Here is a 26,361-nt window from a genome sequence, read left to right as displayed (position 1 = left end):
AGGCTCAGTTGGGAACACATGGAGAGACATGTCGAGGCAAAGTCGACAGGTTGGATAGGGTGGACAAACTTCCAAACAACTCATCTGCCTGACTCTTCAAGCACCACTTGCCTCGTATGTGGCAGAGCCTGCAGATCGTGCATTATCAACTGTCTCAGAATCCATCAAACCAAGTAGAGATGGAAGGTCATCCATCATCCTGAGGGACTGTCTAAAAAGGTGGAGGTCTAGTCTGTACCTTCCAGTAATGCATTTATCCACTGAGCATTGGTGGGGTCTAATGATTTTGAGAGTGCATGATTTTAGGTTTAATGTTCTTGCTGCTCAGCTTCAGTCAGCATTGAGAAGGCAGATAGGGGCAGCTACTGCCAGGATGCAAGACTCAGATTGATTGATGATTGATTTTTGGCTACTAAGGGAATTAAGGGAAGTGGGAAATTGGAGTGGATCTAGAGGCTGAGCTATGATCATGAATGGCCAGGCAGGTTCAAGGAGCGTATAGCCTAAGCTGATGTTCCTAAGGTTCTTATGTCAATTGTTCTGCCCTCCAAGCTGTTTAATGAAAACACCAGAGCTGGCCTGGCCTCTGATTCCAGTGATTTTATTAACAATGCAAGAAATTGACCAAGTCTGGCTGCTTATTAATCATTCCTGCCTCGTTTAAATGCAGGTCTCTCCAAGACATCTGACCAGGCCTACATCGACTTCGAGAATATTGAAGCCATCGTGAAAACTGCTAGCAGGACTAAGTTCTTCATTGAGTTCTATTCTACCTGTCTGGAAGGTGAGTAACAGTGAATGAAAGCCCCCTGCTCCTGCTCACATGACCCTCCCATCATGTACACCCCTCTCCACATCACTCTCTATACCCCTCAAAACCCCCACTGTGCCACGACAGGCAAACACACTCCAAGTATCTTGCACAATTGGCTCTTTAAATTCAGCTTCAAACAGTCCATGTCAACAGGAGGCTTGAAGTACCCAAATTCTTTAGGGAAAGACAGTGGCATAGTGTTAATGCCCCTGCATTGTTCTCCAGAGGCCCTTCAGGCTAATGCTCTGGGAGCACTGGTTCAAACCCCAACAAGGCAACTGGTGGAATTTAAATTCAGTGAATAAAATCTGGGATTGAAAGCTAGTCTTAGTGCTGGTGACTATGGCAGTTATCATCGATTTTTGTAAAAATGCATCTGGTTCACGAATGCCCTTTTGGACAAGAAATCTGTCATCCTTACCTGGTCTGGGGTTGTATCTTTCCAGATCCAAAGCAAAGTGGTTGACTCTTAACTGCCCTCTGAAATGGTCTGGCAAGCCACTCAGTTCAAGGGCATTTAGGGATGTGTAACAAATACTGGTCTTGACAGGTTCACACTCATCCCATAAAATAATTTTATTTTAAATGTAGCACAGTCACTCTGCAATGTTCCAAAAAAAATGGTTTCCCTGTTTTATTTGAGGTCGCTTTTATTTTTAACCTATTTTTACTGATCCGCCCTCGTATTTAGTCAGGTGATCCCTGAGTACCAGGCTCCGTAATAGGAATGCTAAATTGCAGTGAATACAGGAGCCTAGCCACAGATCATTTGTATCTCAAAGTCTGAAATCTTCGAAATAAAAGTTTGTTTTTTTTTTCTTGTTCATGGGATGTGGGTGTAGCTGGCGGGGCCAGCATTTTATTGCCCATCTCTAATTGCCCTTGATCAGAGGGCATTTAAGAGTCAACCACATAGCTGCGGGTCTGGAGTCACATGTAGGCCAGACCAGGTAAGAACGGCAGATTTCCTTCCCTAAATGACATTCGTGAACCAGATGGGTTTTTACGACCGTCGGCAATGGTTTCGTGGTCATCATCAGACTTTTAGTTCCAGGTTATGACCATGAAGTTGCTGGATTGTTGCAAACAAAAAAACAACTGGTTCACTGACTTTTGGGGAGGAAACCCGTTGTTCAGAGATTGCTATTGTTTTTGGTGTTGCGTTTAGAAACTTCATTTGCCATAGTTTGAGTAAATTAAAACAACACATTCAGCCCTGTGGCTGACATAGTGACTCACTCTGGGTGGGGGGAGCGGTGGGGACATAAAAGGATCTGCAAGTCTGTGGTCATGATGCCTTTGGTTCAAGTGTGGGTCTGTTTACCCTGTGGAATGGAACTGAAAGTTGGAGCCAAATCCTGTCTGCTATATCCCTGTGACCTGAAAGCTGCTTTAGAATTGGAACTGCAAGTTTAAGTTTGATGATTTGTTTCATTAAGTGTACAGTTCTTTGCACAGCTTGTGCTTTCTAAATCTGATGACAGCAAGTCTGCATGTAATCATCACACACATACACAAGCTGACTAGCGTCCAGTGTAAGCATACACAAGAACATGGTCTAAGCAACTTTGCTGCTTTATTCATAAACACCGTGCAGTGTCTAATACGCTGTTTGTGTGCAGGGATTAGTTTTTAGGGGCGAACTTTAATCACTAAGATTTGGCTGCAACTACTCTTCCACTGACCCACCTTTCAGCTGTCCTTCCTTTGTAGCCATGGGAGATACAAGCCCTTTTCAGACTCCTCAGCTACATAAAACCATCCAACTATCAGACACAGCAGTTCAACCTGTGTAGCCTCCTAACAGAGAAATGGCCTTCTCCAAACAAATGTTAGGTAACCAGTTCAGCTCCATTTCTGTCTCCACGTGTGACCCTGACCTTACTGTAGCTTGTCATTTTAACTCCCTAATCCCTGTTGCACTCTGACCCATTTTAGCTTTGGTCTCCCAGCATGTTCTGATGATGCTCAATAACAGGTTGCTGAAGCAGTATCTCACATTGCTGCTAGGCACTCTGCAGCCCTCTTGCCCTGAAGATAAACTTGGGTGAATTTAGTTCTTGGCTATTGCCTTGTTTGTCTGTCTAATATCATTGGACTAATGGTGTCTGGGAGGTGTGGCTTGACATCTGGAAAGGAGAGCCTTTTGTTAGAGCTCAGTGGGCCTGGAAGTTGGATGGAGACAGGAAAGGGAGCTATTTTGATGTGCTTCCTCCCCCCCCTCCCCCACAACACCCCCCCGCCCTCCCCCCACCACGCAACTCCTTTTTCCTCCCTGCCCCCCCATCACCCCCCCTCCCCTTTCCTCCTACTCATCCTGCCAGCATTCACTATTCAGAATCACTGTGCCTGCCAACTTTGAGGAAGGATCCACATGATCGGGAGGGGAGAAATGTAACTTAACCGCCTTGTTCTGTTACAGAATTCAGGAAAAGTTCAGAAAATGATACACAGAGCAGTGACAACATCAACTTTCTGAAGGTTGGCTGGTCTTCAAGGCAACTCCCAACGGTAATTCAAACAGGCAGCGTCTCTTTCTACAGACCATGTACTGCCTTGTATCTCATGCTTGTTTACGGAAGAAACAAAGGCAAAGAATTACCTTAGATGTGTAACAGTGTCTTTCATGACCTCAGGAGTGTAGTCACTGTTAGCATAGGAAGCATAAGAAATGTAGCATTTATTTGCACTTGAAAAGCTTTGACAAACAGCAGCAAAATGTGGGGAGAAAGTGGGTAGGTGGGATTGAGGCATGCGTTAAGGTGGGGATTAAGAGGAAAGAACTTGCTTTTATATAAACCCCTTCACATCCTCAGGGCGTCTAAAGTGCTTTACAATGTAGTTATTTGTGAAGTGTAGTCATTGTTGCAATGTAGGAAATGCAGCAGCCAGTTTGTGCAAAGCAAGCCCCCTACATTAGCATTTGACTGACCCAGATCATCTGTTTTTTGCGATGTTGATTGAGGAATAAATATTGGCCAGGATACTGGCAAGAACTCCCTTGCTCTTCTTCGTCATTGTAGTCATGAGGTATGTTCCATCCACCCGAGAGGGAAGACGGAATCTTGATGTAGTCTCTCATTTGAAAGGTGACCCCTCCAACAGTGCAGTGCTCCCTCAGTACTTCACTGAAGTGTTAGCTTGGATTATGCACTCAAGTCTCTGGAGTGGGCCTGGAACCCACAACCTTCTGACTCAGAGTATATTGCACCATTAGGCTATATTGACTTAAATACCATTGTCTTCCCTGAAAGGTATGGATGCCAGTATACTAAATATATCTAGAATAATATATTAATATTCCCACTCAAGAGAACATCAAGAACTAGAGGATACAGATTCAAAATAATTGGCAAAAGGAGTAAATGTGATGTGAGGAAAAAGGTTTTCACCCAGAGGGTGGTTGGAGTCTGGAACAAACTTGCTGAAATGTTGTGGAAGCAGGTTTGATGGAGGTATTCAAAAGGGAGTTGGATTGCTACCTGAAAAGTTTGTGTGCAAGTTAACGGGGATAAGGCAGGGGAGTGGGACTAGGTGGAATGCTCTTTTGGAGAGCCATTGCAGACCCGATGGGCTGAATGACCTCCACTGTAAACATACTGTGATATTGTGACAGTACAAAATTATAGTTCACAAGAAATATAGATGGTTATTAATTAAATCAAGAATGATGCATGTATTTTATTTTAAAGCTGAAGCCAATTCTGTCGGATATTGAGTATCTTCAGGACCAGCACCTTCTACTCACAGTCAAATCAGTGGATGGTTATGAATCTTACGGTAAGTGGTGCCAGTGCAGCAAGAAGGGAGTAGGGGAAAACTGGAGGCATTCCACTTCACCCTATTACAGTGCTGCATGAAATGTGGGGTCTCCGGTGAAGGGAATCTGCCAGACCGACCCAGTCTGATCTCCATGTGACTCCGGTCCAACTCTGTTGTTCACTGTTGATATATGGAATGGCCTTTAGCACCTTTCTGGGTATCAATGGGCACTAAATGTGGCAGAGTCAGCGGCAACCATTCTTGCCACAGAAACCCTCAACCATGCCATTATCATCTGTAGACCTGGTTTCTCCAGTGCTCTCTCATATTCTGCACTCAGTAAACCTCAGATTGTTAAAATCTGCCAAACCCATTCCTACACAGAGCCCTCTTGGCCCATCACAAGCATCTTCACTGACTAACATTGGCCCCCAAGCCCTTGCATCAGCGCTTCAAATATATCTCCTTATTTTTAAAACCTTTCATTGCCTCATCCTGTTTGTATCTTGCCCCTTGTGGGGAAGAGTCCTCCTCTGGGCATCAGTAGAATGAGAGGCTACCAATAGTTAACCAAGAAATCTAGTAGGTAATTCAGGAAAAACTTCTACCAAGAGAATGTGGAATTTACCACAGGGAATAGTTTAGATGCATTTTAGGGGAGGCTAGACAACCATATGAGGGAAAGGGAATAGATAATTATGTTGATGGATTCCAATGAGGGAGGATAAGAGGAGGCTCGAGTGGAGAATAAACATGGACATGGATTAGCTAGGTCAACTGGCCTATTTCTGTGTGGTGTATTGTGTGTAATGTGTCTATATTTTCCCACCTGTTCTACCATTGGTGACCGTGCCTTCGGTCACAGGGATCAACTAACTAGAATTTTCCCCTTGTACCCCTTGAGGTCATCTCTTTGATCAAGCTTTTAGCCACCTCTCCGCACAATCTGGTTGCCATTTTCCTTGTGCTCTTCCTTGTTATGAACACTATCTAATTGCATGTTCGCTGCCATGCTAATCCCATTCTGATGGTGTTGTTTGATGGATAAATTTTGTCAAAGTACCAGGCGAACCCCTTGCTGCTCTTATAAATAGTGCCAAGGGATCTTTTACCACCACCTGAAAAGGCAGATGGTGTGGCGCTCCCTCAGTTGCCGGCCCTCCAACGGTACGGCGCTCCCTCAGTTGCCGGCCCTCCAGTGGTGTGGTTCTCCCTCAGTACTGCATTTTAGGGCCTAATTTGGGCTGGCACTTGAGTATGGCTTGAACCTCTGAACTTTCTGACTGAGTTGAGAGTAGTACCAGCCTGAGCCCCAACTGACAGAATGATTTATGTTCAGTGAAGTTCTTCTTTTTGATGCCATGCCCCTCATTTTGCTTTTAATCCCTTCGCCTGATGTGTTCTGTCACTCCACAGGAGAGTGCTGTATTGCACTGAAGTCAATGATCGGCAGCACCGCTCAACAGTTCCTGACCTCACTGTCGCACAGAGGAGAGGAAACGGGCAACATCCGTGGGTCCATGAAAGTTCGAGTGCCAGCAGAGAGAATTGGAACTCGGGAGCGCCTTTACGGTGTGTAGCACAGCAGCACTAGCAATCTGTGTTTCTTTCATGGCTTGGTTCAGAAGTCTGTGCCTCACCCCCATCGGTTCTGTTGTCTGAGTGGACCTAATGTTGCCCTAAGTAAACTGAGGAAGACTGTGGTTATACTGCCACCTTTGTATTGATGCTGAACAGTTTCAGATGTTTGTCCTTTTTGTTTGTATTATTTGTGATGGGCAGAGTGGATTATGTGACATTCTCCTCGTTTTCAGCATCTAGGATTAACTGTTCGAGGTTGTAGGTTTATCCTGGCAGCATCCTGTCCAGGCAGGTGAGAAAGGCTCCAATACTCTGCAGTTCTCCTTTGTCAAAGCTCACAGCCTAGAGGTGCTGTTTGGCTGGGAGCACTGGCAGTGAGGGTTGACAGGAAGATGGCCAGCGACTGGAGAACTGCCCCTGCATCAGCCTGGACCTTCAGGTGATATAAAGGAGATGAGGGGTAAAACCAACAGATTGGGCAAAATAGACCAAAACATCAGGATATGCTGATAGGTTGAGGTGAAGAGGGGTGGGAGCTGACTCATGTGGAGCATTAGCAACAGCATGGACCAACTAAGTCGAATGGGCTGTTCGAATGCTGTAAAATTTTGATGTTGGAGCCAACCCTGGTTTTCTTTATTTTATGTGGTTGTTTGTTTTTAAGGAAGGAATTCAAGTGTCACTTTCCCACTCCCACAGGAGAAGCAGAGGACACTTCCTGGCAGTTTTCCCTGAGTTCTGGGAAACCAGCCAACTATGATTGAAAGACTCGTGATGTGGCATCACTTTGAACTCTGTTTAAAATGCTCTGTCTCAGTAAGCTTTCTGTTTCACCAATGTTGCGTTGTCTCTCTTGAGCTCCTGTACTTATGCAGCAGTTTGTAATGAATAATCACCGGCAAGAGCTTCACAATGAGTTACTGGCCCCTCAGGATTGACTTAAAAACTCTTTGGTGGCTTTTAAAAATAACACCGCCTCATTTTGTCCTTCAGTAGGATTAGAATTTCCTATGGCCACATTTATAATGAAAACTACCTATATAAACTTGTCACGTCATCATAGGAGAGCAGTGTGACAAGTTTACATAGCAGTTTTCAGTGTAAATCTGAATGTAGCTTTGTTGTGGAAAATTTGAAAGGAAATGTACGCAGACTTCTAATAGTTGCATTTAATGCATGACACAAAAAAGCAATAGAACAAGCTGCTCTTTGTTGCAGAATGCACAGTGTGGAGCTTTTCATTGTATTATTTCGAGAGAAGAGCACAGCTCAAAAATAAGATTGGAGGTAAAGAATTGACTTAATGAACACTTCTCACCTGTGCTCATGTTACAGGTGTGTGAGCATGTATTACACACGTTTCATTTTTTAATGCATTCTTGGGATGTGGAAGTCGCTGGGAAACCTGGCACTTTTTTAACCAGCCCCAGTTGCACCTGAGGGGCTTGCTGGACCACGTAAAAGATCAGTTCAAAGTCAACCACATTGATGTGGGACTGGAGTTCACATACGGATCAGACAGAGGAAGGATGACAGACTTTCCTTCCTTGACATTGGTGAATAGGTTTGATTTTTAATGATGCCAGCTTTTAATTTCCAATTTTTTGGAACTGTTGAGGCAGGATTTGAACTCATGGGGCCAGATCTTCAATTGTTGGCAGGTTGGGCATGGGTGAGTGTGTGATTCTAAAACTGTGTTACTGGAGGGCGCCTCTAGATCCCAACAGCTCCTGGACGTGCTTTGATTTTCAAATGGAGGGTGGGAAGTGAGGTGGGGTTGAGGGGGGTGCTGCTGGAATCCATTTGCCTCTGATTAATGACCCTTTAAGCTTTTTAGTGGGCTGGGGAAGGCAAGAACACTGTTTTCAAATGTGAATTTGATGAACCCAAACAGTCTGGTGATGTTAGAGTCGAGCTGTTGTGTTCAAAGCTGGGAGAAGTGAAAAGTTTTATTATGCAGTGAAACTTATTGGGAGCTGGGGGATCTTGCACCGGATCATGCAAATTACTCCTTGGTTGGCCAAATGGTCACTTTCGTGATTGTTTATGCTGTTGACCCTCTGAGGAGCTGCTTCCTCTCTTCATCTAGGTAGTGGTAGTTATGGCACAGGGTCAGAACCTGGAAATCATCTGGGCATTGGGCTCCCTGACCCTGCTTTGAAAACCTGGACCATTATCTCTGGATTCATAGTCCAGTGACATTATTAATACGTCTCCATATCCTTAATATATCAAGTAGCTGGATTGAAGGTATAAAGTACAAAGCACAAAGTGCCCGATTGTGTCCTTCAAAGAGTCTCGAAGCATTTTACATCCAATGAATTGCTTTGAAATCCATTAATTTTTGTGTTGGCATTTGTTGGCAGTCAGTTTGAATGCATTAAAACCCTTCAACAGCACTGGGAGGAATGAATAGTCAATCTCTTTGATTTTGATTCATGCTGGCTGGGGCATCGGGAGAACTCCTTGCGTCACTGGAACTCTTTCAGTACTGCACTGAGTGTCGGCCTAGAGTTTGCATTTAAGTCTCTAGAGTGGGTCTTGAACCAACAATTTTCAAACACAGGCAAGTGTGCTACCCACTGAGCCAATGTTGACATCTCAACAATATCATGAAATGTAATGCTGTAACATCCGTGGAGTGGCATTCACAATCTGATTCCCTTTCCGCATCTAGTTTCTTACCCTGAAATGCAGCCACTTTTTTCTCGCCCAACCTTCCGACTTGGGCCAGGTGAGAAGAATGCAGTGCAGCGGATTCCCGAGGCCTTCTGTCAAATGCAGGAGAGTCAAGGGAAAGGAAGACTTGCCCTTTTTTTTGTGGCAGCTAGTGCCATAAAGCAAGTAGATTTAAAGGTCCAGCCACTTTGAGAAGCTAGGGAGAAGTTAAGAAGGACTTCTGGGTAGGGTGGTGGTCCCCAGTGCCTCTTTGGGGTACCCCCTCCCTCCCCCAAATCTGGTGCTCTGGAGATCGGAAATTATGGGGCCATAGCTTTGCTAGCTGTTTATCTCATTGCTGTTTGTGGAACCTTGTAGATTGTCTTCTGTGTTTGACTACGTAAGTAATTGCATTTTACAAGTATTTAATTGTCAAGTGGATTGATGTACTGCCTGATACTTCTGAAAAATATTATTTAGTGTTGGTGACTGTGTTCCAGCCCCATCTGTTGGCACTAAAGTACAACAACACCCCATCGAATTCCTGATTATTCTTACACTGCCTTGTTAACTTAACTGGTTTTGATTTTTAAGCAACCATTTGTAATTGATTGAGCCCATTTATCCTGACAGACAGAATATTGCACTGATCACAGCACAGCTGATGGGGTGAATCTCTCCCCTCTTTTTTGTTCCACAGAATGGATAAGAGTTGACAAGGATGAAACTGGAGCAACCAAGGGGAAGCCAGGCAGCCGATCAAGTCAGGACTTAAAGTACAGTCACAGTTTTCCTTGCTTTGATGCTCTCATTTGCCATTGGTATTGACTCTTCTTCCATAGCTGAGGGAGGGGAACAGCAGCCTTGGGGAAACTTTTGGGTGGAAGCTGATGTTTCATGGGGCAGTGATGGAGAAGCTCGTGACAGAGAATGTAAGTGATTGAGTGTGCTGCTTTTAGAGAAGACCTGCTAGGAGAGTTTTTATCCTCTTAGCTTTATTCATAACCAAAATTGAAATTACTGGTGTCTCAGCCCATCTTCTGCAGTAAGCCCTGATCCTTGCCTTTGGTACCTCCAGACTCGACTATTCCAATATTGCCTGACTGACCTTCCAATTTCTGCAAACTCCATATCGTTCAAACATTTGCACGCATTACACTTCCAAGCACTTTTAATCAATCATCCCTGTACTCACTAACCTACATTGGTTTCCAGTTCAGCAATGCCTCGAGTTTTATATTCTACTCGGTTGTGTTCAATTCCGTCTATGGCCTCACCTTTCCCTATCCCAGTAACCTGTGTAGCTCTACAACCATCCCAGACCTCTGCACTCCAATTCTGGCCTCTTGTGCATCCTTGATTTTAATCGCCCCATCATTGTCTGTACCTTCAGCTGTCTGGGTGCACTGCTATGGAGGTTTCTGTCTAGATCTCTGTACCTTTCTCTTCTCTTAAAACCTACCTCTCTTCCTGTTTTAGTATTTCCTTCTGTAGTTAGGTGTAAAATTTTCTGATAATTGCCCCTGCGCTGCTCCTTCAGATGGTTTACTGTGTTAAACATTAGATGCGATTGTTAGGTTAGGGAAGGAGAAAACCACTCGAGGTTCTAGCCTCTGGCCGCTAATCACTATCCAATGATTCTGACTGGAAAGCGAACCTGTGTGGATATTGGCTAAAGTCTGGATAAAGTTCACTGAAGTCCCTCTTTCGGGAGGCGTAGCAGTTTTGGTTTAAGATCAGGAACCTATTGACACAATGAGAAACCAGCATGTGAATTGGACTGACGCAGTGATGATGGCAAAAAACCTCAAGGTCAATTTTAGATGCTGCGCTGACTCAACCATTCTTGATCAATGGACTAAATGGGCCAACTTACTTTGCTTATCAGTAATTTATGTATAGGATCATACAGCACAGGAGGAGGTCATTCAGCCCATCCAGCACGTCAGCTTTTTGAAAGAGGTTCAGTTAGTCTCAATCCCTCTGCCCTTTCTTCATCAGCCCTGCAATTTTTTACTTTTTGAGTATTTATCCAGTTCCCTTTTCAAAGGTACTATTGAAATTGCTGCTTTCATACAGATCTTCATAACTTTTTTTTATTACTTCATGGGATGTGAGCATTACTTGCAAGGCCAGCATTTGTAGCCCTAATAGCCTTTCAGAGCAGTTGAGAGTCAACCACATTGCTGTGGGTCTGGAGTCACATGTAGGCCAGACCAGGTAAGGATGGCAGATTTCCTTCCGTAAAGGACATTAGTGAACTAGGTGGGTGTTTACAAAAATCTATGTTCGTTTCACAGTCACCATCACTTGAGACTAGCTTTATATTCCAGATTTTTAAAATAGAATTTAATTTCCATCTGGCCCCAGAGCATTAGACTGGGCCTCTAGATTACTAGTCCAGTGACATTCCCTCTTTGCCACCATCTTCCCCCTCATTGCATTAAAAAACCCTCCTCTCCCCCTATGGCTCTTTTGCCAATTATCTTAAATGTGTGCTCTGGTTATTGACCACCTTACCAGTTGTTAGAGAATTCCCAAGCCTGGCTGTGAAGAAAACACAAATTAGGATGCTTTGGTGGAGAGTGTTTATTGCTCACCACAGAGCTTGCTTCTCCACTCTAACTCCAGACACCTCGTGCTGGCTGACTCTCCTTTAGTTAATTATACTCCGATATGTGTATATAATCAGTATCCAACACCTGTTCACTTTATTACCTTTAAACTTCTGGGTTTTTAACATCCGTCAAACAGAACCTATTAGATACTAATAACAGTTTCAGCTTATTTACTCTATTAAAGCTCTTCATGACTCTCCCCTTAACCTGCTCTGCTCTAAAGGGACCAATCCCAGCCCCTCCACATAACTGAAACCCCTGGTATCACACTAGTAAATCTCTGCACCCTCTCCTAGACCTTTCTTGATACTTTTTTTGGAGGAAAATAAATCTCCCCTTAGCCTTGACTTGATGTAAGGATGGGCCAGTGTGTCGGTGCAAGTAATAAACTGGATTTAATGGTGATTTTCTCTCCTGCTGTTGGTTTGCTAAGCTTTGCAAAGCTTCTGATTTCTTTCCTCACTGCTTTGCACGAGAGCACAATGGCAGCCTCGTGATGGTCTGGCACAGAGGTCGTTGTGGAGTAGTGGAGTGGTTTTGGCTTTAACATTTAGTTGTGACCTTTCAGAGCAACTTCCAAAAAGCTGGCCTCTGTGGAGAGCATGGGAATGCAGCTTGGGAAACACTGTGAAGAGACGGAGAAACCCAGCTGTATCGCCACGGGGCGTGCACCAGCTCTGCTTCCTGGAGTGGCTGCTGAAGACAGGTAGATACCATAGGTTTTGAGGGAGGATCATTTTTTACAGAAACATTGTGGGCCGTCAGCAACAGCAGAATTTTATTCCACCACAGTCTACAACCTCATGGCCCAACATATCCCACACTATACTATTACCATCAAGCAAGGGTACCAGCCCTATTTTAATGAGGATGGAAGGAGCATGCTAGGAGCAGGTCAAAGAGCAGGTATACCTAAAAATGAGGCACCAACCTGGTGAAGCTGCAAAACAGGACTACCTGCATACTAGAAGTGCTATAGACGGAGCGAAACGATCTCACGAAATCAGATCAAAGCTCTGCCACATCCTGTTATTAATGGTGGTGGACAGTTAAACTAAGGAAAAGAAGAGGCTCCACAAATATGTCCATCTTTGGAGGTGGGGGAGAGAGAGCCCTAGTACATCAGTCCAAAAGACGAGGCTGAAGTATTTGCAACTCTTCAGCCAGAAGTGCCGAGTGGGTGATCCACCTTGGCCGCCTCCTGAGGTCATCACATGCCAGTCTTCAACCAATTGAACGTGATCTCAGAAACGGCTGTGGCCATTGGATACTGCCAAGGCTATGGGCCCTAACAAAAACTCAGCTATAGTACTGAAGACTTGTGCTCCAGAACTAACCACACCCTTAGCCAAGCTGTTGCAGTACAGCTACAATACTGGCTTCTACCCAGCAATGTGGAAATTTTCCCAGTTAGGCCACAAAAATTAGGATGAATCCAAACGAGCCAACTACCACGCCGTCATACTACTCTCGATCACCAGAGCAATAGAAGTGGCTCTTTTCATGTATTGTTTAATGGGATGTCGGCATCACTGGCAAGGTCAGCATTTGTTGCCCATCCCTAATTGCCCTTGAACTGGGTGGCCAGTTCAGAAGGCACTTGGCATATTGCTGTGGGTCTGCAGTCAAATATAGGCCAGACCAGGTAAGGACGACAGATTTCCTTCCATAAAGGTCACTAGTGAATCAGATGGGTTTTTAACAACAATAAATGATAGTTGTCATGGTCACTATTACTGAGACGAGCTTTATATTCGAGATTTATTAATTGAATTTAAATTTCACCAGCTATCATGGTGGGATTTGAACCCATGTCACCAGAATATGTCAGATAATGCTGGAAAAGCTCATCAGACCTGGCAGCATCTGTGGAGAGAGAAGCAGAGTTAATGCTAGATCTCGCCTGAAGAAGAGTCATACGGACTCGAAACATTAACTGTTTCTCTCTTCACAGAAGCTGCCAGAACTGCTAAGTTTTCGGCATTTTCTGTTTTTATTTCAGATTTCCAGCATCTGCAATATTTTGCTTTTATCACCAGAGTGTTAGGCAGGGCCTCTGGATTACTAGCCCAGTGACATTACCACTATACCACCATCTTCCCTTAAAGTTGCCATCAACTGTGCTGTCAAGGAACACTTATTCACCACTAACCTGTACAATGATCATCAGTTTGGGTTCCACCAGGGCCACTAAGCTCTTGACCTCTTTCGGCCATGCTGGACTAAGGCTGTAAAGAGTTGAACACAAGAGGTGAGCTGAGAGTGACTGCCCTTGATTACAAGGCTGAATATTTGACTGAGTATGGTATCAAGGAGCCCTAGCAAAATCAAAATCAGTGGGAATGAGGGGAAAATCTCTCCACTGGTTGGAGTCATACCTAGCACAAAAGAAGATGGTTGTGGTTGTTGGAGGTCAATCATCTCAGCCCCAGGATATTATTGGAGGAGTTCCTCAGGATAGTGTCCTGGACCCAGCCATCTTCAGCTGCTTCATCAATGACTGTCCCTCTATCATAAGATTAGAAGTGGGGATGTTTGCTGTTGATTGCACAATATTTAGTACCAATCATGACTCCTCAGATTCTGAAGCAGTTGAAGTCCAGATACAGCAAAACCTGGACAATATCCAGGCTTGGGCTGATGAGTGGCAAGTTACATTCGCACCACACAAGTACCAAGCAATGACCATCTCCAACAAGAGAGAATCTAGCCATCTCCTCTTGATCTTACTGAATCCTCCACTATCAACATCCTGGGGTTACCATTGCCCAGAAACTGAACTGGACTAGCCATATAAATACTGTGGCCACAAGAGCAGGTCAGAAGTTGGGAATTCTGTGGTGAGTAATTTAACTCACCGCCTAACTCCCTAAAGCCTGTCCATCATCTATAAGGCACATATCAGGAGTGTGATGGAATACTCTCCACTTGCCTGGATGGGTGCAGCTCCAAATACTTTTGAAGCTCGACACCATCCATGATAAAGCAGCCCACTTGCTTGGCACCCCATCCACCACCCTAAACATTCACTCCCTCCACCAACAGCACATAGTGGCAACAGTGTCTGCCATCTACAAGATGCACTGCAGGAACTCAGGCTCCTGCGACAGCACCTTCGAAACATGCAACCTCTACCGCCCAGAAGGACAAGGGCAGCCATGGGAGCACCACCACCTGCGAGTTCCCCTCCAAGCCACACACCATCATGACTTGGAAATATATCGCCGTTCCTTCACTGCCGCTGGGTTAAAATCTTTGAACTCCCTCTGTAACAGCACTGTGGGTGTACCTACGCCACATGGACTGCAGTGGTTGAAGAAGGTGGCTCTATTTGCAGCATAATTTTAATCACCCTGTCACAGTTTCTCAGTGAGTCCCTGATCCTTGCTCGATCTTCAATTCCTGCTACATGCACCCCAGCCTCCAACGCCAGGAAATCCTGACATCATATCACATCACATTTATTGCTCATCTAGTCACCCTGACATAATGTGAGCAGGATCCCTACCTTGAAAGATGTGATTTGGTTTTTTCAGATCATCTGACAGCTTCATTGCTCTTGGTGTCAGAGGAGAGCTCTCTCTGCTCTTGCCAATGTATTAATGTAGGAAATGCAGCTGCCAATTCACAATCTCTCTCAAACAGTAATGAAACTATGAACAGATCTGTTCCGGTGATGTTGGTTGAGCGATAAATAGTGCCGCCTTGCCCACCACTCCCAGCGACACAGCGCAAACTCCACTCCTCTTCAGAATAGTACTTTGGAATATTTTAGATACACCTGAGAGAGCGGGACCTTGGTTTAATGTATTGTCTGAAAGGTGGCACCTCTAGCAGTGCAGCACTCCTCTGTACTGTCCTAGCAGCTTCAGGTCTCTGGAGTGGTGTTGAATCCACAACCTTCTGACTCTGATGTGAGTGTGCCATGGCTGACACATGGATGAGGTATTGAGAGCAGGCCAGTGCCTATTGATCCCTGTACACCAATGAGAATCAGAGAATATTGTAAATTGAAAGTTGATCTTCCCTTTATATGTTGACTGGCACTACCAACCTTGGGTGTGTTTTTCTTAGGTCAAAGCAGCAAGAAATTTACTCCGACGCAGATGTTCTATGTTCTAAGAACAGCTTCAACAACCCAGCTTACTACATCCTGGAGGGAGTCCCACATCACGCTGCACTCCTGTCACCAGACCACCAGGCCTCAGCATTTCCCAAGACAGGGCAGAAAAACAAAGGCCAGGCTACACTTGGCCCACAAGATAGGAAACACCAACATTCGGGACGCCTTCCGTTAGCGAGTGAGGAGGGGTCACTATCGGATGACGAAGGGTTAACCCTTAACCGGCCACCACCTGACTACCCTCCTCCTCCTCTCCCCAAGGTGGTGGACATAGATATGATCGATAATCCTTTCTACGCCTCCTCAACAGAGCTCCAGCGACTCAAAGCCGGGCTGACCAGGGACGAGCCTGACTTGAGGAACCTTGGTGCTAAACACCGGACTCCTGCAGACCCTCTGGAAGGCAAGGCCTCGCTTCCACCAAAAGCCCATCCCAAGCCGCAGCTGGTCTCCGGCACACCTCACTTGGCCAGTCCATTCCTGGCTGATCAATGCAGCACTTCCTACCAAGGCATCGTTGACGACCGGTCTTACTCCGCCCTCCAGATGGCCAAGAGTCTCAGCGAGGTGGACTACCAGGCGGGCAAGACTGAGCCCCTACAGAGAAACCCTCCACTGCCGGTGAAAGGCCAGCCTCCCCGAGGGCTGCTCCCTGACTACAGCAGGCCCACCACCTTCCCTTCACGCTCCATAAAGGAGAGCATCGAAGAGGACATGGCTGAAGAGGTAAGCACTAGAGGAGGGTTTGGGGCTGTCTGGTGCCAGAATCGCTCTAATAGTCAATATCCTCTCAAATCTTGAGTGACGCTTTGAGAAAATTTGGAACGCAGCAGATCAAAGGGGCCAGGAGATAATTGGTCCCAAGTACACTTACTCAGAGAGATATCTAGATACAAAGCAGATGCATGTTTAGACCCCACTCTAAAATCATAAATGGCCATTCAGCCCCCAAAGCCTGTTCTGCTGTTAGGTCATGGCCGATCTGTATCTCAAATGCACTTAGCTACCTTTGCTTCATGTGCCTTAGACTTTGTCCATCAGTCAGAAAGTGGGCCATTCAGCCCATCTACCATGCTCATAGGCTGTGGGATTTAATACAGAGAAGATAGAGATGGCCCTTGGGCTTACGCTTCATTGAGATCACTGATCAGGAGTTTCACCGTTTTATGGCATTGGTAACCTTGTCTCTTTTATCCCTATAGGCTTCATGTCAAGCAAGCAGCACCAGCTCCAGTCTGTCCTATGACTCCAGTGTAGGCAACTGGTTGCGTCGCCTGGGCCTGGAGAGGTATGAAGATGGACTGATCCATAATGGTTGGGACGACTTAGAATTTCTAAGGTAGGTCATTGCTGGGGACAGGGATCCTGATAAGCATCAAAATGAATGACTTTTTGCACAAGCATTCAACCACATAACCCAAACTGAACAGCGCTGTTCAATTCTATTTATTTCCACCAGTAAAGCTCTGGGATTATCAGAGGTTATTTGCCTTCCCACCATGTCAAGGGCAGTCCACAGGGAAGTAGGCGTGGTGGGGGAGGGTGAGCAGCTCCAGCCTGCTTCAATGTTCAGTGAGCCCTCTTTACCACCACTACCACCCCCTGACCACACCCCCACTTCCCCGCACCACCACCCCCCCAGAATTCTGAATAAGAACATAAGAAATAGGAGCAGGAGTAGGCCCTTCAACCTCAAACCTGCTCTACCATTCAGTAAGATCATGGCTGATCTTATTGTAATGCCTGCGCCTCATTACCCTTGACTCTCTAAAAGCCTAACTCAGCCTTGAATACATTCAACCACCCAGTCTCCACTGCTCTCCGGGGAAGAGAATTCCGGAGACTAACAGGCCCTCTGAGACGTAATTCCCCCTCATCGCCATCTTAAATGGAAGACCCCTTACCTTTAAACTGTGCCCCCTAGTTCTAGATTCACCCATGAGAGGAAACATCCTCTCAGCATCCACCCTGTCAAACCCTCTCGGAATATGTATATACGAATCTTCTATGTTTCAATAATATCACCCCTCATTCTTCTAAACGCCAATGAGTATAGGCCCAACTTCCTCAACTTTCTGTCATGAGACAAACCCATCATCTCAGAAATCAGCCCAGTGAACCTTCTCTAACGGCCTTCAATGAAAGTACGTCCTTCCTTAGTAAGGAGACCAAAAGTATGCACTACTCTAGGTGCAGTCTTACCAGTGCCCTGTACATAGCTACAAAACTTCCCTTCTTTGATACTCCATCCTGCTTACAATAAAGGCCAACATTTCATTTGCCTTCCTAATTTCTGTAACTGCATGCTAAATTCTTTTGATCCAAGTGTGAGGACACTCAGACCTCTCTGTACTGCAGCATCCATTTAAATAATATTCTGCTATTCTACTCTTCCTGCCAAAGTGGACAAGTTCATATTTTCCCACATTATACTCCATCTGCCAATTTTTTGCCCACTCACTTAACATATCTATATCCCTTTGTGCCCTCTTTGTATCCGATAACTTGCTTTCCTACCTATCTTTGTATCATCTGCAAATTTGGTTCCAATACAGCTGTTCCTCCATCCAGGTCATTTTTTTAGATCATAAATAGTTGAGGCCCCAGCACTGATCCCTGTGGCACTCTACTACAGTGTGCAACCTGAAAATTACTACTTTATCCTGGCTCTCTGCTCCCTGTTAGTCAACCAGTCCTTTATCAATGATAATATATCAACCCAACATCATGAGCTCTTACCTTGTTTAGTAATCCTTTATGTGGCACCTTGGGTGGCTGAAGAAGTGTTGTGAAGAAGTCATGTTGGACCTGAGACCTTAATTCCCTTTCCCTCTCCACAGATGCTGCCAGACCTGAGTTTTTTCCAGCCCTTTGTTTTTATTTCAGATTTGCAGCACCGACAGTATTTTGCTTTTATTATTGAATGTCTTTTGGAAATCCAAATACACTACATCTACTGGTTCCCATTTATCCACCCTGTTTGTTACATTCTCAAAGAACTCTAAGTTAGTCAAACAATACTTCCTTTTCACAAAGTCAAGTTGACTCTGCCTGATTTTATGATTTTTTAAATGTCCTGCCGCTACCTCCTTAACCCTTAATAATGGATTCTAGCATTTCCCTAATGATAGATGTTAGACTAACTGGCCTATAGTTTCCTGCTTTCTGTCCCCTTTCTTGAATAGGGATGTTTTGTTTGTAGCTTCCCAATCCACTGGGACCTTTACAGAATCAAGGGAATTTTGGAAGATTACAACCAACGCATCCTCTATCTCTGCAGCCACTTCCTTTAAGACCAGAAAATGCAGGCCATCAGGTCCAGGGGACTTGTTAGCCTTTAGTTCCATTAGTTTTCCCAGCATTGCAAAGGCTATGGGCCCTGACTTTTCCAGCAATATTTGTGAAAACTTGTGCTCCAGAACTTGCTGCACCTCTAGCGAAGTACAGCTACAACACTGACATCCATCTGACAATGTGGAAAATTGCCCAGGTATGTGCTATTCACAAAAAGCAGGACAAATCAACCCAACCAATTATCGCCCCATCAGTCTACTCTCGACCATCAGTAAAGTGCTGGAAGGTGTTGTTGACAATGCTATCAAGTGGCACTTAACTCAGCAATAGCCTGCTCACTGACACTCAGTTTGAGTTCTGCCAGGCCACTCAATTCCTGACTTCATTACAGCCTTGTTCCAAATATGGACAAAAGAGCTGAATTCGAGATGGTGAGAGAGTGACTGCCCTTGACATCAAGACAATATGTGACAGAGTGTGGCACCAAGGATTGTTAGCAAACCTGAAGTCAACGTAATCTGGTGGAAAGCTCTCCACTAGTTGGAGCCATTTCAACACAAAGGAAGATGGTTGTGGCTGTTGGAGGCCAATCATTTCAGTCCTGGGACATCACTGCAGGAGTTTCTCAGGGTGGTGACCTTGGCCCAACCATCTACTGCTTCATCAATGACCTTACCTCCATCATAAGGTCAGAAGTGGGGATGTTCGCTGATAATTGCACAATGTTCAGCACCATTCGCGACGACTCAGATACTGAAGCCGTCCGTGCCCATATGCAACAAGACCTGGACATGTTCAAGTGGCAAGCAACATTTGCACCACACATGACAGGCAATGACCATCTCCCAGTGACAATCAATGGCATTACTATCACTGAATCCCCCACCAACATCCTGGGGGGGAGGGGTGGGGGGGAGGGCGGTTACCATTGACCAGAAACTGAACTGGAACAGCCATATAAATATTGTGGCTACTAGGAGCAGGTCAGAAGCTGGGAATTTTGCAGAGAGTAACTCACCTCCTGACTCCCCAAAGCCTGTCCACCATCTACAAGGCACAAGTCAGGCGTCTGATGAAATACTCTCCACTTGCCTGGATGAGTGCAGCTCCAACAATACTCAAGAAGCTCGATACCTTCCAGGAAAAAGCAGCCTGCTTGATTGGCATCCATCCTAAACATTCACCCTGTCCCCCACCGATGCACCATGGCAACAGTGTACCCATCTATAAGATGCACTGCAGCAGCTCTTTCGACAACACCTGCCAAACCTGCAACCTCTACCACCTAGAAGGACAAAGGCATTAGATGCATGAGAACACCACCACCTGCAAGTTCCTCTCCAAGCCACACACTATCCTGACTTGGAAATATATTGCTGTTCCTTGTCTGTCGCTGGTCAAAATCCTGGAACTCCATTTCTAGCAGTACTGTGGGTGTACCTACACCACATGGACTGCAGCAGTTCAAGATGGTAGCTCACCACTGCCTTCTCAAGGGCAATTAGGGATGGGCAATAAATGCTGGCCTAACCAGAGACGCCCACATTCCATTAATGAATAAATAAAACCTTTTTCTCTACAATGCTTGGGATGCTTTCTGTGTCTTCTGCTGTGAAGCAAGATGCAAAGTACATGTTCAAAGTCTCTATTTCCTTGTTTCCCATTATTAATTCTCCACTCGCAACCACTAAGGGGCCAATGCTCACTAAAGTTACTCTTTTCGTTTTTGTGTACTTGAAGCTTTTACTGTCTTTTTATATTTCTTGCTAGCTTCTCTTGTACCTTAATTTCTTCCTCTTATTTTTTCAGTGATCCTTTGCTGGTTTCTAAAATCTGTCCAATCTTCTGGCCTACCACTAACCTTCAGTGTTGGATGCTTTTTCTTTGATTGTAGCATACTTAACTTACTTAGTTAGCCAAGGATGGTGTGTCCTCATAGTCTTTCTTTTTCAATGGAACTCATCTTTGTTGAGTTATGAAATATCTCTTTAAATATCTGTCACTGCTTCTCTACTGTCTTACCTTTTAACCTATTTTCCCTGTCCACTTTAGCTAAAGATATAGTTAGCCATGCAATTGCAATTGCCTTTATTTAAGTTTAAGGTACTAGTTTTAGACCCAAACTTCTCAGTCAAATCGAATATGAAACTCCATCATGTTATAATCACTCTTACCTAGAGGGTCCTTTAATGTGAGGTCATTAATTAACCAATCCTGTCTCATTGCACATTGTCAGGTTTAACATAGCCTGCTCCCTTGTTGGTTCTAGAACATATTGTTCTAAGAAACTGCCCCGAATACACTTTTTGTGAGCTTACCTTCCAGGATCCCTTTGCCAATCTGATTCCTCCAACCAATTACTGAAGTACGTCTCTTACAAGCCCCAATTACTTTTTAATGTATTCTGCATCCTTCTGTATCCTCCAGTGTTTATGTATTGTTGGGTGGCATTTAAACTACTCGCAACAGTGACTACTTTCTTCTGCTATTTCTTATCTCCATCCAAACGGATCTTCTGTATCAGGATCATTTCTCACTACTGTACTGACCTCGTCCTTTACAGAGCCACCCCACCTCCTTTTGCTTTCATCCTGTCCTCCTGAAACGTGAAATAGCTTTGAATATTCAGACCTCAATCTTGGTCACCTTGCAACCTTGTCTCTGTAATGGCTATCATTATCACACTCATTTCTATTTGTGCTGTCAATTCACCCATCTTATTATGAATGCTGCATACATTCAGAGAACGAGCCTTGAATTCTGATCTTTTACCGTTTTTCTCTACTCTGACTTTATTTGCTGGTGCACTTACTCTTATGTTTGTACGCTCTGTCCCATACTGTCACACTCTGGTTGTCATTAACCTCATTGCCGTCCTGTACTATCATCTTGTTCTTTAACTTTCCAAGTCTCTGCTTACATGAACATCCCCACCCTGGACTATTTAGTTTAGAGCTCTTCTACCAGTACTCATTGCCCCTGTTCACAGTGTGAAGAATGGCGGCTTAGGCAGTGAACTAGAGAGTAGCTCACCCCTCGGATCGATCATAGGTACAGAGGAAAGTCCTGTTCCGCCAAAGTTAGATCAGGGATGACCTGTATCTTAATTCCATTTATCTACCTTGATTCCCCAACCCTTAGCAGCTTTCTAGAGTGTTCCAGATTCTCACTCCCCTTTGTGTGAAGGAGTGCATCCTGCATCACATCTGAACAGTCTAGATCTAATTTTATGGTTCTAACCCCTTGTTCCAGACTCTTCCCCACCACGCCACCAGATGAAATAGTTTCTGTCAACCCTATCAACAAAGAAAAGCTCAAGCAGGTCACTCCCTAAATCTTAAATACCCAGTGGAATATAAGCCTCGTCTGTGCAGCCTTTGCTCATAACTTAGCTCTTTTATCCAAAATACCATTCAGATGAACCTACACTAAACTTTTCCCTAACGCTTGATGGAACCATCTCATAGTGAGAGTCAGGAAGGAGGGCAAATGGACAGCAAGGATGGGGAGATGGAATGCCTTCAAATGACGCTTGTTCCCATTTTTTCTTTTTGATTCCTCAACAGCGACATAACAAAGGATGACCTGGAAGAGGCTGGAGTTACAGATCCTGCTCACCAGAACGTTCTGCTGGAGAGTTTGCAGCAACCTGGAAAATAACTTGCTGGGTTTTATGTTGTTTTTTTTTAAGTGCCTTAGGAAGACATTTTTTTTCACTTGATAAACAGTAGCTCCGAAACTCCAGAAACAATATTAAAAAGGAAGAACATAAACCCAACTGACCGGTCCGGATGAGGGCACTTACTGCCCCAAGCACTGATTGTAGGACTAACCATACTGCGGAGTACTGAGCCTGCCATTTCTTCCAGTCTGTCCTATTTATCCACTCTTCCCTTCACGTCATTGGGTGTCTCTGGCCCTGCAATTAACACAGGGGAATTCAATGCATTTTGTTATCTTTTATATGAAAACATTAGGTGAGAATCACCTCCATGTTCTCCGGGAGGACGCAGAAAAGCAATGCAATGATGCCAAATCAATTGGAAACTAGGGAGTCCCGTTAATGCAGCTTCTGTCGGTTGAGGGCGAGAGGTGGGCAGTGATGACTCCATTGACAGTGCACAGCCTGCTGTGCCTAGAAACACCATCTGTGGGTTTGTCATCGAATTTGTCTGCCCAGGGGAAGAGGGGAGATGGTGGCATCAACTGTGGGTCCAGCAATTGCCTTTAGCTTTTTGTGGCATGGGGAGGCAATCGTTTAGGTTTAGTGTTGGGATGATGAGACGCCCACCAATAGTTATTATGCACCTGTGCTGTGCTGTGTTGGAATAAAGGAAAGAAGGGCAGGTTGTGAAAGTGTGGGCTCAGTCTGGGTTTTGCAGAAGTCAGAATCTGAATCTCAAGTGTTTATCAAAATAGATCTACTCTTCTGATTGTGGTCAAATGGATCCCATTTAGTATTCTGTGGGACAAGGTGGGAGCAGGAGGGTGAAAGAGAGAGACCGGATGGAGAGAATATGGGAAATGGTGTTAGGAAAGTGCAGAGGTATCTGCTTTTCCCCTTCACCACAAAAGGAAATGTTTGAGTCTCTGTTGCACAGTGAGAGCTGGGATGGATGACAATCAGCTTCTGCTCTGCCAGAAGCAGAAGGAAGTCAGGAAATGTTCTGCATTTCTTCAGCTTATATCTTTTCCCTTGTCCTTATGCTCTCATCATCCTGTCATCCTGCCGAGGGAGGAAGTGAGGAAAGACAGGAACCTGCTCACGGCCTGCAAGTGATCACGTACACCTTTGTACAGTGGCTGCCTTTGTGTGACTGGAAGCAGGAGTTGGTTCAGTCTTGTTGTGCTCTACCTGTTTATAGGAGCTTCTTCTCTTGTACCTGAAATCGTAGTATGGGTAAAATAAGTCCTTATCAGTCACACTGGTGGGGCTGGACACAATTCAGCAATTGCCTAGGTGAAATGAGTTTGAACAGTCTCGATGGTGTTTGTGGATTTGGACCTGCAATGTAAATTTGACATGAATCTCTCAGACTACAGGATCAGTGGTGTGAAAAATGACCCACCCCCATCCCTGCCCACCCACCCCCTGTTATTTTGAAGTCAATCTCTGTCCCCTACCTTGCGTTTCCCAGGTCTGCACAGTTCCCATCAGACTGGATCGGGTAGTGTCCTCGGTTTCCTGATCTATGAGTGCCAGATTTCCACAGCAATTTGTGCAGGAAGGCAAAGCATGGTAGGAATCTGGAACTCTGCCAAATCTCAAGCTTAACCGCTCAGCCCCCCCCACCCTCCGCAGTCTGGCAGGCCTGTGGGCATTAACTGTAACAGCAGGACTAAGGGAAAGTTGTTTCTGGAAAATGGAATGGGTGAGCATTCCCAGTTTGTTTCCTTGTTGTGCAAAATGTCTTGTTCAATCTGCATTTATTGGATGCACCTGAAATCTGGAACAGCTGGTTCTGTTGCACAGTCTCTGGTTAACTTTGCTTGCTTTGATATATAGTGTCCTGTCTAGATTCTGTACCAGCGTCAATCAATCAAACAAACACTCCCCCTCTTGGCTCAGTGGGCAGCACTCTCTCACGTCATGGGTTCAAGCCTGATTCCAGAGACTTGAGGGCACAATGCAGACTGACACTCCCAGCGCTGCAAGGTCGGAAGTGCTGTCTTTTGCATGAGACGTTAAGCCTTGTCGAATGGATGTAAAACATCCCGCGGCAGTATTGGAAGAAGAGCAATGGAGATTCTCTCTGGCATCCTGGCCAATATTTGTCCCTCAACCAACACCTGAAACAGATTTTCTGGTCATTTCCTCATTCTGTTTGTGGAAGCTCGCTGCAGTTAGTTTGTGTGCAGCATTTCCTACATTACAACGTTGAGTGCACTTCCAGGTACTTCACTGGCTATAGAGCACTTTGAGATACCCTGAGGTCATGAAAGGCACGATATAAATGCATTTATTTCTCTCCCCTTCATCCTCTCACTTCCTAGCTCTCGACTCTCTCTCTCTCTTCTGTTTCCCACAGCTCTCATCTCCCCCACCCCCATCCCCACCCCCCCGCCGACCGCCATCCCACAACCGCATTCCCAGATTAACTAAACTGCCAGTAGTGACCTGAATGCAGGTTCTACGTCAAACCCAATAAAAATAACGAAAGGAAAATTTGCACTCACTTTTGCTTTTGAATGTAATTTGCCTCACCCTCACTGTACAGACACCTCCATGCTGTGCAGTGTTGTTTAAATATTGAATAATTGATGGTGCAGAGTTGTGAAAAGTGTTTTGCTGTTATTGAGAACTCCTGTGTGAGAAATATCTATTTGTTTCCTGAATGAGGGGCTGTTTTTAAAACCGGGGCCCCCCCCCCCCCCCCCCACCTTTCATAGCACAGTGATTCTGCAGAGGTTCCTATAGGGAGACGCGTTCATCCCCTGGCTGCTCTGACTGAGTTTCTCTCGCCCTGGATGGCTTGAGGTAATTTTGTCAAAGGTATCACTGTGTTGCCTGCTCAGCTTCATCTCACTTTGCAGGTTTCTCATATCGCAGCCTAGTAAACATTGGACCGGAGCACAGTTAGATTCAGAACAGGAGGCAGCCATTCAGCCCCTCATGACTGCTCCAGTGTTTGGTTTGGTCCCAGCTGATCATTTTCCTATCATTGTTCCATATCCCTTGAAACCCTTACCCAACAACAATCTATCCACCTCGGCCTTGAAGGCTCCTGTTAACCCCCAACACCGTTTTCTTGGGGGCAGGAGGAAAGACCCTTTTTCTGAGAAAACCAAAAGGTAGTAAGAATTTGTAACACACCAGGGTCAGGGACTGAGCTATTTGCACTTTTGGCTTGTTGTTTTGTTCCGGACTGTCTGGTGCTAAGAATACAGTGACACTCATTCTGTGCTGACAGTGTTCCCTCATTCAGAGGTGCTGAGTCCAGTTCAATGTTGCTTTTTTTTCCCTAAGTCTTTTCTCCAGATGTTTGTTTTAAAAAAAAATTTAAAACACCTCAACCTTTTTTAGAATAATTATGAATTAAGTTGCGTGAACTGCCAGAAGCTGAGATGTCAAGTCTTTGTATAATCATCTTTTATTTTGCTTTTAATGTATTGTAACTGTAGCTAAGTGGAGGAGTTTGTGCAGTTGCTTTTATCTGTGATATTTAATGCAATTATGCCAAGGTTTTTATTGCCTTCCCTGTTTGCTCCGTCCCCGACCTGTCTCTCTTTTCTTTGATGTGCATTGGTGAGAAGCACAGAGTTGCTGTTTTAGCTGTGACACAATCCTGGCAAGAACAGCAAAAATCAGGTGACAAGGACATAGCGTGTGTGTGCACACGCGTGTTGTGCATGTTCCTTTTGTTTAGTGAAGTTTTGTATTTTTAATGACTTAATTATGTCTGTATAATACTGTTTAAAACTAAAGCTCTTTTTAACAACACTTGAGTTTGTAGTCACTTTCTGTTCACTGTGATTTTTGAATTGGGCCTCGTGTATCCTCATGTTTCAGG

General features: G+C 44.9%; 1 protein-coding gene across 1 annotated transcript in view; it reads left to right on the top strand.

Moving 5' to 3' along the window:
• The window catches only part of inppl1a (inositol polyphosphate phosphatase-like 1a), a 209,712-nt gene extending 183,421 nt beyond the window's left edge, over positions 1–26,291 (top strand). Inside the window, exons 20-28 of the mRNA XM_041198873.1 lie at positions 671–784; positions 3,237–3,325; positions 4,507–4,594; positions 5,993–6,148; positions 9,516–9,591; positions 12,002–12,139; positions 15,508–16,282; positions 16,759–16,895; positions 22,417–26,291. Of these exons, the coding sequence (XP_041054807.1) occupies positions 671–784; positions 3,237–3,325; positions 4,507–4,594; positions 5,993–6,148; positions 9,516–9,591; positions 12,002–12,139; positions 15,508–16,282; positions 16,759–16,895; positions 22,417–22,510 (1,667 nt within the window). The 3' untranslated portion in view covers positions 22,511–26,291. The remainder of the gene's footprint in view (positions 1–670; positions 785–3,236; positions 3,326–4,506; positions 4,595–5,992; positions 6,149–9,515; positions 9,592–12,001; positions 12,140–15,507; positions 16,283–16,758; positions 16,896–22,416) is intronic.
• The last annotated feature ends 70 nt before the right edge of the window (positions 26,292–26,361 follow it).

The sequence above is a fragment of the Carcharodon carcharias genome, chromosome 11 (genome assembly GCF_017639515.1).
Source record: "Carcharodon carcharias isolate sCarCar2 chromosome 11, sCarCar2.pri, whole genome shotgun sequence".
Lineage (NCBI taxonomy): Eukaryota > Metazoa > Chordata > Chondrichthyes > Lamniformes > Lamnidae > Carcharodon > Carcharodon carcharias.
The sequence above is the reverse complement of the archived record's forward strand: the minus strand, read 5'-3'. Positions and strand labels throughout refer to the sequence as shown.